Source organism: Aotus nancymaae, unplaced genomic scaffold, assembly GCF_030222135.1.
Source record: "Aotus nancymaae isolate 86718 unplaced genomic scaffold, 86718_ANA_hifiasm-v0.15.2.pri h1tg000009l, whole genome shotgun sequence".
Classification (NCBI taxonomy): domain Eukaryota; kingdom Metazoa; phylum Chordata; class Mammalia; order Primates; family Aotidae; genus Aotus; species Aotus nancymaae.
In genome coordinates this window covers 8907627-8924449 of record NW_026988420.1, presented here as the reverse complement: position 1 = coordinate 8924449, position 16823 = coordinate 8907627, and the positions used below count along the sequence as shown (strand labels likewise).

The window sequence follows — 16823 nt, the reverse complement described above, 5'->3', positions numbered from 1 at the left end:
CTTGTGGGATTGAATCAGTTTGAGTCCAGAGTCAACAAGAACTCCTGTTTCTCTGTTGTATGCTGCTACGTGAAGCTAAATGCTATTGTACCAGTTTTGTTGCTGTTTAGATTTTTTTTTGTTCCCTACAGATTATTGTTCCAAAAATAGACCTATGATATATTCTTATACATTTGAATTTAATTAAGAACCTTTTTCTCACTTACATAAATATGGTTTCACTGTTTCCAGCCAGGCCAGAAAAAGATGCCTGAAGACAGACTTCTAAATGATACGGTGTGCCAATTTCTCTGATCTTTTTAATGCTATAACTAAGGGGCCCTGCTCTGAGATGATGATTTATAATTTTGACATGCTGTCCTGTACCACTCTCTGATCACTAGGGAATACATAGAAATTCACCGAAGCAACTGCTCTCAGGAGTCAAAGTGGAGCCACAGTGTCTCTTCTAACCTCACAAGGATCCTTATGTGATTCAGGATGATCACATTTTCAGTATTCTGAGGACTGTCTCCATATGACTCCAGCCATACTTAACCATTCCATGACTTGAGGGAGTTTGCAGCAGGATTAAATCTTTCATACCATGCCCATTACTGATGTATTTGACCTGTTGAACCTCCAACAGCATTGCGGACTCCACTTTTTCTGTTCCAATAAGACTAACACAGAAGCTAATGTGCTATTTTGTCCTGCCATTTCTCTGCTTAGCAACAACTCACCCTTGGAACTGCTGTTGCCTAAAGAACAGAAGATTCAGGAATGCTAACAATAGTTACCTGCATATCTCATGCCCTCTGCCCCTGCCCATTGTAACAGCCTCGCCACTTGGGTCAGTAAGAGCCCACACTTACTCAGTGCATCTTGATGCTCACTTCAGCCGTGGGCTTGGGTTAAACATCCAGCTCAGGGGATGCCTTTCTGATGCATGTCATAATCAGAAGAAGAATGCCTCTCTTTGGATTCTGGAACTGACTCCATCTGTAGTGAAAAGTTTGGGGAGCATCAATAATGGGATGGCAGCATTCATTCATTCATTTATGCCTCCAACTGGTCCTCCCTCACATAGTGATTGAGTGCTCAATATGTGCCCTGTGCTAAGCTGAGTACTGGGCATTCAATATGAACAAAGAAGGCATGGTCTTAAGGAGGAGTTCCTATTTCAACAGAGTAGCCCAAGAAATGTCAACCACTTTTGCTACAGGTGTGCTAGTTACTGCCAAGAGTCTGTAAGTGTTCATGGGCCTCATTAAGTTCTGCCTTCCTTCTGCTTTTTGGAGCCTGGCCTTTGGTTGGCCTTGAATGCAGAGTGGGGCCCTCAAAGTACCACTGTCAGCACTCTCCAGATGAGTACTACCCTGGGAGGAGCCACGGCATGAGGAGGGCCAGGGCGTGGGGCCCTCTGAAGGCTGTGTCATCCCAGGCTTCAGCCACAGAGGTTTTATTACAGAGGAAAGCTGAGCTGTGAGCACGTTGCTAGGCTGTGGCTATTTATTTTTATAAATGAGCCTTGTGCTTAATTTAGAAACCTGCTTTTTCTTTTTCTTTCTTCTTTCCAGCATCATCTGGTTGTCTGGCACCATCAAAGAATTGCATTTCTGACCCAACAAGAGCTTGTGGGTGGTTGGGGGTGGGATGGAGGCTGGGGAGAGGATTGATGCCAGCCAGCTGCCTCACAGGGTGCTGGAAACACGTGGCCATGCCATTAGCATCCTATTCGGCTTCTGGATGAGTTTCATCTGTGACACCTACATAGTCCTCGCTTGGATCAGCAGGATAAAAGGCAGCCCTGGTGTTAGTGCCTCCTCTGATGAGCCACATGCCAGAATCCAGCAGAGCAAAAGGCAAGGCCATGCAGAAGAGGACCAAAGTCAGGTGCCAGAAGCAGGTGACATCTCCACTCTCAGTTCTTTGGAGGCATCTATTTTAATAGAGCCACTTTACTGCAGCTATTTTGACATGAAGATATTTTGGTATGGCTCAAAAATTCAGCTGATAAATGTTCAGTTTTTAAAAAAATAAATGATGAGTAAAATAGGCATCTCACAGGCCATCTGTGAGCTTTGCCTCAACCTTGATCTTCACCCCATTGTCAATCTAATCTCCAGGTATCAAGGGTACATGGATTGAAAACAGATGAGGGAAAGGATCAGTAGAGGTTCAAAATGAGAGAAATAGCATGTCAGGACCCCAGGAGAGTTGAGGCGCTTTTAAAGTAAAACAAAACAAAACAAAAAAACCATGGTCAACCAAATTCAGAAATGGGACAGAAGTCAGAGATGGAATGAAGATGGGAAATTAGTTATAAACCAAATACAGTGAGTCTGAATTTTGGCTTGCCTGTTTTAAGGCAGCTGTATCAAAACAGTTGTGTTGGAAGAGCTGCATGAAATTGTTGGGCAAGAAATTGTCCACTTATGATTCAGATGAGCTCATTTTGCCTCTTCCATGGTCAATGTCTGACTCATAAATGTCTATACATTTATGGATTGTGTGAACCTCAGTTTCCCCACATAAAATACAAATGATGATGTTGGCCATTCCTCTTTCCCACTTTTTGCTCTCCCTCCAAGTGACATGATGAGGAATGTGCCAGCATCTTGTAAACTGCTCCAGGCCACCTGGAGAAATGTGCTTGCGTAATAGTCAGCATTAGTATACATGAGTCTTCTATGAGTAAAGAATTTTAGAGTTGGCAGCCGTTTCTGCCTGGTGACTCATGTGGGCACAATGATGCCCTTAGCTGCAATGTATGGTGTGGGTGATGAATTTGTTCTTGTCATGGCAGAGGACTGAGTATTCTTTATCAGAATGCTATAGATTGAGTTTGCACATGGGAACTAGATTAGCTCTGAAGAGAGTTGAAAGGAACCTGACATTTCTGCCTGCAATCTAGAGTTTCATTGTACAAACAACTGCAGTGGCACATTTGTGCCCAATCATTGGCTTCCCTTTGCCAGCAAAGAAAATCTTCTAAATTCTTCTGCCATTTGTCAAACCTGCCAAAGTCCCTAGAGGCAGTTCTGGTATAACTAAAGGTGGAGGGAAGAGAATATTCTCTCTACCAGGTTTCGCTACTTCTTATGATGGTTGTTCACAAGGGGACAGCTTTTGCATCACAGGATGAAGCTTCAGTGATTTAGATGTCCTTCCAGTATTAGGGCAAGGAGGTAGCAGGCACTGGGCCCCAGCTTCCAGAATCCTGTCCTGCAGCCTCCCCGTGGCTGGGCAGCGGCCTTCCTTTGAGCCTTCAGGGTGGAAACAAAGGACACGTGTGTCTCTGCAGCACTTCCGGCTTTTGCTCATCCCTGTTTTCAGAGCCAAAGCACCATCTCCTCTGGTACAGTTAATCTTTGTTCCTGCCACTGACCCATCCATCTTTATTACTTCTCACCAAGTCCCTGCCTTCAGATTTCTTATGGATTTCTTTCTCAGGCATTGTATTTTGATTCCCTCCACACATTCATTTCCAAGTGCCAAGAACAACTCTGTTCCGGCAGGAGGATATTATTTGGCTTAAAAGAAAGATTGAGCAGTGGCTTCTCTCCATCAGCATTCTTTAGGTTTACGTGGGAATTCACTCTGGGAACGGTTTAGAGTCTCCTTCAAGCCTCTCCCAGACTGACAAAGTTTCTGTCCCAGAGAGTTACTTTGCTTCCATTGTTTCTAAATAAATGATAAAAGCCTTTCTTTCTGAGCCTGTATAGAAGGGCTTAAAACCCCTCCCCCTACTATTACTTCCCTAAGATCTTGGTTGGGCCCACAGTGAATACACACTGGGTATTGTTACCATTGTTATAGACTTTAGCATCAACTCCAGTATTTGATGGTCTTATAAACCTTGAGTCCTCTTTCGGAATTGTTAGTTTTTCCAACCTTTGGAAACCATGCTCACCCTTTAGGGCAGCTCTTCCTAAGTGACTGACAAGCACTCCCTGGTTGAGATGGAGGAGGCAGATCCAGCCAACAATGGCTTCTCTGTTGACATCATGCAGGCCTTAATGACACAGACTAAGCACAACAGCTGGTGCCCTCATTGGTGTCTATTAATATTTTGGGCAAGTTTTGTTGCCCCATCCACCACTCTGTATAGTGATTCTGGAATTTGCTATTTGATACAGAGCAAATGAAGAGATAGAAGGGGCTGGTCACCACTCAGGCTGCAAGCAAGCCCCCATCATGACCATTTCCCAAGAGGACTCCTTGTGTGCCTTCAAAATATCCTGATCCTTGACTTGATCTGCTTGGAATGATTGCAAACAGTGGCCCAGTTTCCTCTAGAGCAGAGGACATTCTGTGCTCCCAGAACAGAATGCTACACATGGGAATGAGGGAAAGGGAGGCTTTGAGAGGTCAGCCAACAAGGCCCCTGCTTCAAGCCTAAAACCAATGTAATTAGGCTAAGATTGAACAGGATAAGGCTTTGCAAGGAACATCTCTGGCATGTGAGGGTTATCCCAGGTATATAAGTTGGCTGATTTTGAGTCTTCCTATGACTCTTGGAGGTAAATAGGGCAGGTGTTATTACTCTAGTTCTACCAATGGAGAAACTAAGTTCTAGAGGTCAACTAAAGAAGTTATCTAAATTACTGGCGGATGGGATGCAAGAAACCTCAAATTCCTGACATCTGTTCCGGTTTTTCCCATCACCTCATGTTGCCCTTCAGCAGGGCTTAAGCAAAACAGCCAACACAAGTCCTAGCTTTTCCAGCTGGGCAGAAGTTGGAAACTGGCATGGATTTCCATTGGAGTGGCTGGGGCCTGGGGGGCTACAGATATTGCTTCTGCTTGCTTATCATGGCTCAGGAGGGCTGAGACTGTTTGGAGACTCAATTTTTACATGGTCATGGTAAAGGGAGTACGAATGTATGAAAAATGGTAAAGGGAGTACAAATGAGACATGTGCACATGTCTGGGCACACAGGTGAGAAGACATTACTGTTATGATGGCTATTGCAAGTGGATGGAGCAGATTCCCTTGCATGTCATCTGCAGCTTCATGGACACACTGGCTTCTTACCTAAAGCTTCTGCATCTCTGCCTGACGGCTTTTTCTGGCCACAGAAATTTGCTAAGCCCTTGCTTGGGGCAGCCCAGAGGAGCATCAGAGTTAAAGGTGCCTGGAGCAACCCTTAACCAATGAAAGATGGAGCTGATTAAAAAAAAAAAAAGAGTTTCTGTTTTTTATTTCCCCCTGCCAACAGGAAAATCAAGGTGTTTTCCACTGAGCCTTTGAGAGGGACTCCAGAGGAAGTATAACCCAAGTGCTCTCTGTAGCATCCTGCTCATGAACACCCCCTTTATCAGCTAACCTGCCTCTCTCTATCTTTGTTTCTTATCCTTGCCACCCTACTGCAGGTGTCTTCCTGGAGATGAGACTCTCCAGGAGGACACCTGCAGTAGGGTGGCAAGGATAAGAAACAAAGAATGAAGATGGGTGCACACCTGTGGTCTCAACTGGGGAGGCTGAGGTGGGAGGATCACTTGAGCCCAGGAGTTTGAGGCTGCAGCGAGCTAAGATAACACGACTGCACTGCAGCTTGCGTGACAGAGACCCCATCTCAAATAAATGAGAAACAGTGAATGGAATTAAAACAGTGAATGTTCCTTAAAAATAATGACAAATTGAAGCAAGCTTGGAGTTTTCTTGTTGAGCACATGGGCTTCTGAGCAGGTACAGCCTCAGCTACTCCTCATTACGTTTCACCAGGCAAGCCACACCTGTAAGAGCTCACTTTCACCAGGCATGCCTGAATTGACTTACTGTCTAAATTTCTCTTAGCGCTGCAGCAGGAGAGTTCTCTGCGGCATAGGAAGGTAGCATCAGAACTCCCTGGAGTAGGATCAGGTTCCTGGATGCTGCATTCCTATCAGTTCTCCTGCGTTCCAGCAGACAGCAGATTTGACTTGTAACCAAGCAGACACATGAAAGTAAATGCGCACTCCTAACATTTTGAAACCTGCCTCCCACAAAACAGAAGGCACTCTTCCCCTTGCCTTATTCCCTGCCTTGCTCTTGACATTTTTACAGCCAACTTTGCATTTCCAACACTTCCCACTTGAATTAGCTCCTGGTCTCTCCTGGCCTGAGAATCCTAGTCACATGACCCATCCCAGTGCACACTCTCAGCTCTCTTTACAGCCAGGCCACACTCCTCCTTGCTTTGACATTTAGGGCCTGCCATTTCTTTTCCTCTGCTGCTCCAATAAATCAGGACCAGTTAACATTCACTGCCCCCTGGGTGGTGTTTGGGGAAGCTGATGCTAGGCTGAGGAGGCTTTTCTGTGTGCAAGGAGGTGAAAAGCAAGAGCTGCCTTTCTGCTCCCATTCTGTGGCTTTGTGACAGTGAAAATGAAACTCTGGGCAGAAGCCCAGGCTCCAGGTCCAGGCTTCTCGTCTGACTTGTACAAAGCTGAGTGTGCAAACTGGACAAAGCAACAATGGCTCTTTCCTGGGTTCTGCCTTGTTTATGGCCCAGACCTGTACTGCTGGTTTAGCTCATTCACCTCAGAAGGTCTGATGTGGAATGGAATGATCAGCAGCCTGAGGACACAGAGGCTATGCCAGTTCTGACTCTCCTTACCTCCCATACTACATGCTGGAATGTGGGTTTAATCTAGCCTAGAAGCAAAGGGGAAGCAAACCTCTCAAATGCTGAGTGGTGGATGCTAAGCAATATCCTTCAAGGGCATGAACATATAGGAAGATAAAGTCATCAGAAATAGAGAAAGCGGAAAGCAAGGGAAGATAGGAAATGGGAGACAGCAAAATGAGAAAAGAGGAAAATGAGTACATGAAGTGATCATTATGCAGAGGAGTAGCTGGCTGCCACTTACAACTCTCTGAGTGACACTGATGCCATTTGTCATCCATCCCTGTTTCAAAGTGGGGTCAGGAGCTAGGGGATGCATGTGCCCACTCCAGAAAAGACATACAGCTCAGATTTTCAAACCATGCTGCCTCCCATGGTTCACTAGATTAGAATTCAGCACAACTCTACTTGCTCAACTGTGAGAGGTCTTAACCAAAGGGTTTGAAGATGCTTTATAAAAACTATATCACGTGTGCAAATGTAAGATGATATATTTTTCCTCCTGTTCATCACAAGACTTGAATACACACTATCAGCACAACCCCCAAAGGTAATTTTAAGATGCAGGTTTAGAAGATTCTTATCAAAAGAGACTATGACAGGTAAGTTGAGCATAATGTCTGTCATATAGTAGGTGCTCAATAAATGTCTGAACTTGAGTTAATGAATAATTGAAAATGAGAGACAGATCAAGAATAATAATTTAACAAGAAGAGACTTGAGTATTCAACACAGATACTTTTCAGAACATCTGATTGTTTTTGTTCTGGGCCTCATGGATTTAAGGATGAGTGAGCTTTCCAAGTGCACACTCATAGGCTGGCCTGTGATCACATACACACGTGCCAGGGTGCTAAGTGCAAGGAAGATTTGGACAAGGCACAGTAATGACAGAGGTTGAATCTGGCTGGGAGATTCTGGAGAAGTCTCTAGAAAAACAGGTTCCAAAGCTGCTGAGGTCTCACTAAGCAGATCAAGCCCTAGAAAACAAACATAAAGACAGCAAAGGTATAAAACAGCTTATTGTGTCAGAGAGGTGCAACAGTATGGCTGGGTCACATCAGAGAAGCATGTGTGTGTGTGTGTGTGTGTGTGTGTGTGTGTGTGTGTGTGTGTGTGTGTTGGAGGGTGGGGCAATCACTGGCTTTTTCTGATTACCATAGGTTTTTTAGTGCCTTCTATATGACCAAACACTGGCAGCAGTGGGTTTCACTTATTTAGCTCCTCCGGGGAAGCTGAAATCTCATGTATAAGCTATTGCCTTGTCATGAGGGAGTGTGTGAGTATACCCATTTCTAAGGCCTCATGGTTTATGGTAGAAGAGAATGATCTTTTATCTTCCAATTACCTCATGGTGCTTATCTGGTTTCTAGTCTGTATTTCACTCTGTTGTGAACTATCTTAGGGCAAAACCTTCCTGTTTTTTGAGCACAGTGAGCACAAAAGGGTTTTACTGAATGGATGAATGCATGGATGGATGATGGCTGGACAGACAGGTGGCTGTTCAGAATCCTACAAAAGCCCTTAAGCTCTGCTGTTCTCTCATAGGTCAGCAAAATTCATTTTTTTTTAAACATGAATACTCTTTGTTCATTACTAGCAGTGCAAGTCTCTCCACAAGGTTCAGATCCCAGAAGAAATCAGCATGGAATAAAAAGACTCAAGGTTGGAGCCCCCAAATAACTTAGCAAGAATGCCAGGTAAGGGCTATATAGGAGGGTGGCCAGCACAGACTCTGAGGCCTGGAAGGGAAGGAAAGTGTTTGGAGGCTTTGCAGACCCTCAGACTCTCAGGTCCCCAGCAGTATGGGCAGAAACAAGTCCCAATGCTGGAATATTGTGCACACATCTGCTGCAGAATGCCTTGGGAGGCAAAGGATTTGATGAAGCTCAAATCAGAGTAGATAGAAGGCAATTATGTTTCTGCATCCTTGGCTCCTGCCACCCTGAAGCTCCCTGGGGATGCACTTGTGGCATTTGGGTGTTTTTCTCACAAAGGCCTGGAGAGAGAAAAACAGTCACTCACCATCTAATAAATTATCTATCATGTCACTGCTTCTGCTTGCCTTGTTCTGACACTTCTCCACTTCTGATTGTAGACAATAATTACCCTCTAATTGCTTAGATAATCTTGCTTATGGAACTACAGCAGCAATGAAAAGCTGTCGTTTCTTATGGCTCCTTCTGAATGTTGATTTAAGCTGAATTACAACTCAGTTCGACCTGAAGAGCAATGCCCACTCAAATGAGGCAAGATCTTTGGAGGCCTGGAGCTGGGTGCCAGAGCATGTTTCTTGCTTCTCTCCTGGCTTAAAGGCTATACCTGACTTGGGAGAGGTCACTTACCAGCCCCTCTGCAAACAGGGCCCTGCAGTGGGATAGATCCTTGTGGGTCTGAGGGCTACCCCTCTCCCCGCCACAGTGGATAGAGAATGACTGCAGGAAGGCAGAGAGTGCACCCAACGTCCCCCGCCAATTAGTGGATTTCCCTGCAATTTGATTGGCCTTTGACTCTGTGCCATTATCTCTTTTTTTCAAAGCACGTAATTGAATGGCAGAAAAATATCACAAATCATTAAAATAATTAGTGTTTATTGGACACCCCCTATTCACATTGCTTGGTGCTGGGTGTGGTATAGCCTGAGATGCTTATTTCCTGCAACATGAGCACAGAGTCTGTGTGGAAGGCATGGGGCAATCTGTGGCAGTGGTATCAGACACACTAACGAGCTTCAATTTTCAGATGGGGTCAAATGGAGGAAGAGCTTGAGAGAAATGCCTGAGTGTGAGCTACAGGGCAGGCTTGGCAATATAGGTCACTTGGTTGATTAATTCCAAACTTTATTTATTGAAGATCTACTAAGTGACAAGTACGGAACAAGGCACAAATAATTTTTAAAAATAATGAAACATTGGCCAGAGATTTTGAGGTGCTCACACTCTGATGAGAATTGAAGTGTTAATAAATATAAACAGTTGGAATACAATATCCATGGAGAGTAGGGAGTAGAAGGAAAGCATCAAAGACAGGCTGATGGATTCAGCCAGAGGAGATGGGAGCTAGCTTTGAAGTGGGCCTTGAAGGGTTGGTGAGCTTCTGTAAGGTTGGCTAAGGGCATTTTTGGCCTGCAAGCTGGAAGGACATGGAATACTTAACGTAACATGAAATAGTTCTGTGCAACCAAAGAACATCTAGGGGAAGGCACAGTGATGGGATGCAGCTGGAGAGAGGCTGAGACTAGTTCTGAAAACTTCTGAGTGTCCTGTGAAGGATGTGGGCTTTATATTAATGGTTTTAGGTAGAAAGAGCGGGTAGAGAGCCTCACTCTGGCCAGTGTAGAGGGGACTGAATGGAAGGAGGGAAGGCCAGGGCCAGCAAGGCCCACCGGGAAGTGGGCAACATTACCGGAGCTACAGGAAAACCTTTCAGAGATGCATAGGAGATGGAGTTCATTTGGCTCTTTTGTTGCTTTTCTCTCTTCAATGCCTTTTAGGTACCCCTACACACAGTTGTTTTATAATTCTCCTAATTTTCTTATTCAGGAAGCCTTTCCATATGTTTCTATTGGGCTCTGAGTTCTATCCTCTATTTCTGTAATGTCAGGCTGCACGACTAGTTTTGTCTTTGGTTGGGGTTGAGAGACACCAGGGTGCACACTCAAGTTAGTGGAAGTTTCCCACCACAGGCTGGACTCAACATGAAGTCCATTCTTATGGTCTAAACGACTCTTTTCAAGTTGACAGATTCTCACCTGAAGCTGGAATTATTTGCTTAAGGATCTGGATCCCTTTCTGTGTACTCCATCAGGGGTGTTAATTATTCAGGGGTCAAGGGTCAGCTGGTCTATAAACACAAATTTATCGGACACCTGCTGTTTACACATCGTACTGCTATTCCAGGTTGTGTTCAAGAAAAAGTCTACACTCTGAGTCTCTGCAAAAGTCCTTTTAATCCTTTCCATTGCCAACAATGCTTGCTGCTGGCTTGGGACAGCCTACTTATATGCTGTTGTAAAATGAGTCTCTCTTAAAACACTCACAAAGCCTGACACATGTCAGTCAGCTGGACTCCCAGGACCTGCCAATGGACACAGAAACAAGAGAAGGGCTGGTCTCTGTACTGCTTTCAGATAATAAATCTCTAGCCATATGGAGGAAACAGCCAATAGCCTCTCCTTTGGAGATGGTAAATCAATTTGCCTAAAAACAAGCAAGTCTGCATTTCTCTGAGCCTGTTTCCCATTTCCCATAATATATTCTGGAAAATAAAACAAAAGGAAAATAATAGGTTGATTCAGCACCTCCTATGTATGTGATAATCTGTGAAACATCATACTTGGTACTATAGATTCATAAAGAAACCAAAGGTTGGCCTCTGACCTCATGGAGCTTATATTCTATTTGGAGATGTACAGAGCTGGATCAATACATTTAGGGGCTCCAACCTGAAATGATTATAGTCCGTCCCACCCATATACAGATATTTAAAAAAAAAAAACAGAATTTATGTGTAAGCAAAATTTCTGCATGTTCTTACTGCAAAATTCTGGTTAATTCAACTGAAGATAAATTTTTATCATGTTCTGGTACCCTTGTTTTGTTGGAGCTCTAAACATGGGATTAATCTGCCTACTAGTAACCCGAATGGGGCATAACTATGCATATCAGAAGCTGTAAAACCGTATACATCAGACGATATTACAAGAAGAAAAGTACATAGTGGGTCCCTGTGTCATTCAGTGTTCTCCAGAGAAACAGAACCAACAGGAGACGGGTGTGTGTGTGTGTGTGTGTGTGTGTGTGTGTGTGTGTGTTGAGAAAGAGGGAGAGTTTTATTTCAAGGAATTGACTTAAGTGATTGTGGGAGTGACTTGAAAGTCTAAAATTTGTAGTGCAGGCTGGCAGCCTGGAAACTCAGGCAGAGGTCAAGGTACACTCCAGAGGCAGGATTTCTTCTTCCTCAAGGAAACCTTGGTTTTGCTCCTAAGGCTTTTCACTGATTGAATAAGGTCCACCCAGACTAGTAACAATAATGTCCTTTACTTAAAGTCAAGTGACTGTAAATGTTAGTCACATCTACAAAATATTGCCATAGCAATACCTAGATGAGTATTTGATTAACTGACTATAGCCTAGCCAAGTTGACACATAAAACAGACCATCACAGTGCCCAGTATAGATGTAGCCATGAGCACTGTGGATGTTAGAGGTGGGAATGTGAGGATGTGATAGCTGGAAGGGAATTTAGAGATCACCAAGTTTAATCTCCTTCATGCACGGGGAAGGTGCCTGCCATGCTTGGTTTGTATGAAGTATCAAAAACAGGTTTTCCCAATCTAGTGGCATGTTTTATGTGAGGGATTCAAGTGAATTTTTAAAGAGGCACATAGTCTGGATTCTTTCTTGATCAAGGCCTGATGAATCAGAATGTACATAGCAGACGTCCAAATAATATTTTAAAATTTGATCACATTGGATCTAGGCCTAAGGCTTATCCTTTGCTGACAGGGTCCAAGACTATCATTTTACTGATATATCCCTAGGGTCTAGCCTAGTCTTGGTACATAATAGGTGCTCAAAAGCATCAGTGGAATTCATGAATAGCATGAATGCAAGGAATTCAGGCCGGTTGGATTGTGCACTATCCTGATTCCATCATGGGAATGTAGAGACAGAAAAAAAATATTCTAAGCATGAATCTGAGTTTCCTCATCTGTCGGATGGAAATGCTTGTATATTACCTTTCTAACAGGTGTATCCAAAGGAGTATATGAGCAAATACATATATTTAGCACAGCACTTGGCATATAGTAGGTGCTCAGTAATCGGTAGTGAACACTATGACATTTCACAATATCCAACTCTGGCAGATGCTGGAGGTGCCATGCCCAGAGCACCTTTACAAGCCATGCTCCCATCCTCCAGCTCTGGATGCTGAGTGTCAACAGCTTACAGCTACCCATTTTTCCAGAGAATTGCTCTCTACTGAAATAAGAGCTATGTTCACTAGGAGGTTATGGTTCCTGTCCCCAGGGGGATAGCCCACGGACCAGTGGCTGATCCACAGGTGATCAGGCTGCAGCCAGTATCCAGCTGAGCTCTCCTCTAGCTTTTCTCCCTGCCTATTATGCTCCTCTCACTCCCTTTCTCCTGAGAGCTGAGCTCAATAAATCACTTGGACAAAAGTCTTTGTCTTAGGCTCTGCTTCTAGGGAACCTAACTTAAGACACCGTTATTTGGAGAGAGCCCCCAATTCTTTGCCTGTGCAATAATGAGCCATTTTCTGGTTGTGATTCTGATATTCAGACCCCTGGGTGAGTCTCTGCCACAGAATGTTCCTAGCTAGAAGAACATGGCCTTGCAACTGCAGCTGGCAGCTGGCACTTGGCTCATCCACAGCTAACCTCCTCAATCAGCGAGGCTGGTATACTCATCTTTGTGTTACATTTTGCTAAATTCTGCCTGGCCAAGTCCATTCAATCAGCCTAGCCTCTTCCGTAAACCAAATAATCACAAGTTCAATCACCAAGGCTTGAATTTCAGGGAAAACATTCACTCACTCACTCCTTCATTCATTTATTCCTCCAACAGTTATGGAGTGTTGTCCATATAGCCAGGTACTGGGGATGTAGCCACTAACATAGATAAGATGTGCTTTCTGGGAACTCTGGGAACTCTGTCCAGTCTGGAGGGAGAAATGGACAAATAAATAGGCAATTGCAAAAGAGTTCGTGAGCCATTCTATAATATGATGCTTTGAGAACACAGAGGAGATAAACCAGGATGGAGATCAAAATGGCTTGTTCTTCATTTCAGTTGACCTAAACAGAAATAAATAGAATAGATATCCACTAGCACACTGCAAACCAAAATGATTACTTCAAAGAATAAGGTGTCACATGTACAAAGATGTGTAGTTTTAAGCACAAAGAATGGTTGCCTAGTGATGGACTGAATAAAGAGATATAAATGCAAAGGACTCTGCCTCCTGTGTTATTACTGCTGTAGCTTTTCTCCCACTCACTCACTCACTTCCTGGGACTCAAAGAAAGTGCAGCTGAATTCGATGGTTTTTAGCTGGGGACTGGCTAGATCAGTGGAAATCACAACTAGGTTCTCCCACTGCCTTTCTATACAACAGCACTGTGGCTCACCTGCAGACAATGTCAGGATTCAGTGGTCTCACTGCATGGCCTTATTTTCACTTATTCCTCCTCTGCCATTCATCAATCTACTCTGGCAAGACATGCAGAGGTTACGGCCTAATTATGAGGTTAGGAATGTTAATTGTTCTATGTTGATATTAGTGTAGCTGGTGCTAATGGGAAAATAATTACTACTCTGTGCCTTTACAGCCATTTTCATTGCTCTCTTGTGGTTTTGTAGTTATTTGGCTATAGATGGTAATGACTTAATATGTGGCTGCTATTATTGCTTTGACTATACAATTGGGGAGAGTCAGAAAAGAGGAGGAGTTTGGGAGAAGTTAGAGCCTTTTAAATGCTTTTACTTTTCTTAAGTTTTTTTTCTTTTTCTTTGCATGGGGTTCTCTTGGGCTGTAAGAATGTAAAATTCTAAAAATATCAGTGTTTTGGTGATTCAAGAACCCCAAGGTCTTATTCATAAGTCAGCTGTTGGTGATTGTGTGTTGGCTCTGAAAGCTAAAGAGTGCTCCTGGTCTCTCTGAATGCCACCTCCCACCCACTTTCCTGAATTGTAGGCCCAGAAGTCAATCTAGATCTCTTCATGTCACTTATTTTCCAGTGCCCCACCTCCAGACACTCTCAAAGTCCATCAATTGTATCCTGAGCATCTCTCTTCTGTTGCCTCCTCTCTGGTCCTGATCATGGCTCTGCTCATTTATCATTTCCTTGGACAACTGATTGGCAACCACCAACTTACTGGTCTCTGTGCCTCTATTTTCAGACTCTATTTTTGGTTCCTTATTTAAAATTCTGCAATGGCTTTTCATTGACTACAAAATAAAATACAAACTCCTTTTCAAGACACTTCAAGAGTTGACCCTTGCCCATCTTTGTAACTTCTTCTTCCACATTTTCTTCTCGTTTCCAATAGCCCTGTGTAGCACTCATTATTTGTTCTTCTCCAGGAACATTATGCTGTCTCCTCTCACCTCCACGCTGGTGCATATGCTGCCCTTCCTCTCTGGAATGCCCTCATCTTCCAGAGGCTGCTTCATTTGAGAGCCTTCCCTGATTCATCTAGGCAAATTAACAGATAATAACTGTTTTATCTACTAAATATTAAACTCCTGAAGGCAGGGTCTATATTTGTCTTATTTACCACTGTGGTCACAAGCCTGTTATATCACCTGGCCTATGGAGAGTACACACTAACTATTCAAAATAAGGAACCAAAAGGCTCTGTTATGGTTTGGAATATGGTTTGTTTCCAAATATGGTTTATTTGTTCCCACCAAACTCATGTTGAAATTTGATCCCCAATGTGGTGGTGTTGGGAGGTGGGGCCTAATGGGAGGTGTTTGGGTCATGGGGGCAGATCCCTCATAAATGGTTTGTTGTGGTTCTCACCAAGCGACTGAGTTCTTGCTCTGGGGAAGATAGACTACTGCTTGTGAGAATGGATTAGTTTCCACAAGAGTGGGTTGGCATAAAACCAGGAGCCCCTTAGGTTTTGCCTCTCTTCACAAGTGTCCACCTCCCCTTTGACCTTCTCTGCCATGTTTTTTGACCCAGCACGTGGCTCTCACCAGATGCTGAGCAGATGTTGGTACTGTGCTTCTCATACTTTCCAGACTGCAGAGCTGTGAGCTAAATAAACCTCTTTTCTTTTTAAATTACCTAGCCTCAGGTATTCTATTATAGCAACAATGAACAGACTTAGGACAGTCTTCAAGGCAAGACATACTTTTGACATCTACTTAGACACACAGATTAAAAGGTTACATAACCACATCTCTTTCTAGAGATAGGTTGCAAATGAATGTTTTCAAGCATAACATTTCAAGTACTATATTGAAACCTCATCAATTCAGACTAGTGGGAGCAGGAAAGAAAAAGGTTCTTTTAAATTTGTGGTATATTTCAATTTCAGGCTTTTTTTTCCCCCCCAGGCCAGTTTACCTATATTCACTGTAAATATAGCTTGTTTCTTTAAATCATATGGTCATCTCTGCCTGGTTTTGTCTGGAACTTTCCTTCCTGCCTTGCCTATTTGGTTAATTATTACTTGTCTTTCCCACATCAAAAGCTTCTTTGGCTAAGACCACACCTCTCCTTGTCTTCCTCCTTTCCTTCCCCACAATCATTCTCTGTTTTCCTCTTCTATTCTCCTAGGACCCTCCCTATAGTCCTGTCCATTGTACCATCCTCACTCATTTCCTGCTATTCTGTGTGTTTCTTCAGGGCAGTGACCATCATTTTATTCTGTGTCTCTAGCACAGTGATTGATGCGTGGGAGATGTTCAATGATCTTTAATATTGTTACAATGAATGAATAAATAAATGAAATGAATTTTTAACTAGAGATCCTGCATGCTTCTTTTTAATGAATTGTTTACAATTGGGAACACTCACTCCTAGAGACCTAGGCCCTCAAAATTCCTCAGTTTTCTCCCTCAATCAACTAAGTTAACATCTCTTAGAATATCTTATTATCTCAGGATTGTATTAGATTCAGCCATAGGAAATTGCTGTGTTTTGTGCATCAAAAACAGCTGAATATCAGCACATCATACAGTTCAAACTAATACTTAACAAATCTGCTCAATACTGATGGTGCCAAGGTGAACATCAAAGTGTCTATATTCAAATGTTCCAGGTTACAAATGAGAGGACTGGTTTTCTTATCTCATTCTGGGTTTCCCTTGCTTATGTCTCTAAAGCTATTCAGAAGAGTCTGCTAAGCCTGCTGCTTCTTTCAGCCTTCCTGGCTAGGTCCACAAATGATTAGTGTTGTGCAGAAATCATCCTTTTTGGAGTCACTTACGAAAGGTTAGCATTTATAGCCAATTAGCAAAAGCCCAGTACAAAACAGATGTACAATAATTGTCTTTGCATACCAAGTGGCACAACAGCTATTATTCATGCCATAGAGAGACTGTCCAGTTGTTGGATGGAGGGGTTTGAGGGATGGTAGTTTGGTGAAGTCCCAATTCATATTGCTTTTCCTTGGGCCTTTAACTCTGCAGCCGTGTTCTTGTCCTATGAGGTCAATCCTCCCACCTTGCCCCAGGACCAAGCTTTTGTGA

General features: G+C 43.4%; 1 protein-coding gene and 1 long non-coding RNA gene across 2 annotated transcripts; both read left to right on the top strand.

The window, feature by feature from the left end:
• Positions 1 to 1635: 1635 nt before the first annotated feature.
• Positions 1636 to 2421, top strand: SMIM2 (small integral membrane protein 2). Its single transcript, XM_012465796.1, has 2 exons — positions 1636 to 1888; positions 2351 to 2421. The coding sequence occupies exons 1-2, from the start codon at positions 1636 to 1638 to the stop codon at positions 2419 to 2421; spliced, it is 324 nt and encodes a 107-aa protein (XP_012321219.1).
• Positions 2422 to 4260: 1839 nt separating this feature from the next.
• Positions 4261 to 14878, top strand: LOC105726373 (uncharacterized). The gene is made up of 3 exons (XR_001109520.2): positions 4261 to 4461; positions 8194 to 8293; positions 14703 to 14878. It is a non-coding gene; the product is annotated as an uncharacterized LOC105726373 (long non-coding RNA).
• The last annotated feature ends 1945 nt before the right edge of the window (positions 14879 to 16823 follow it).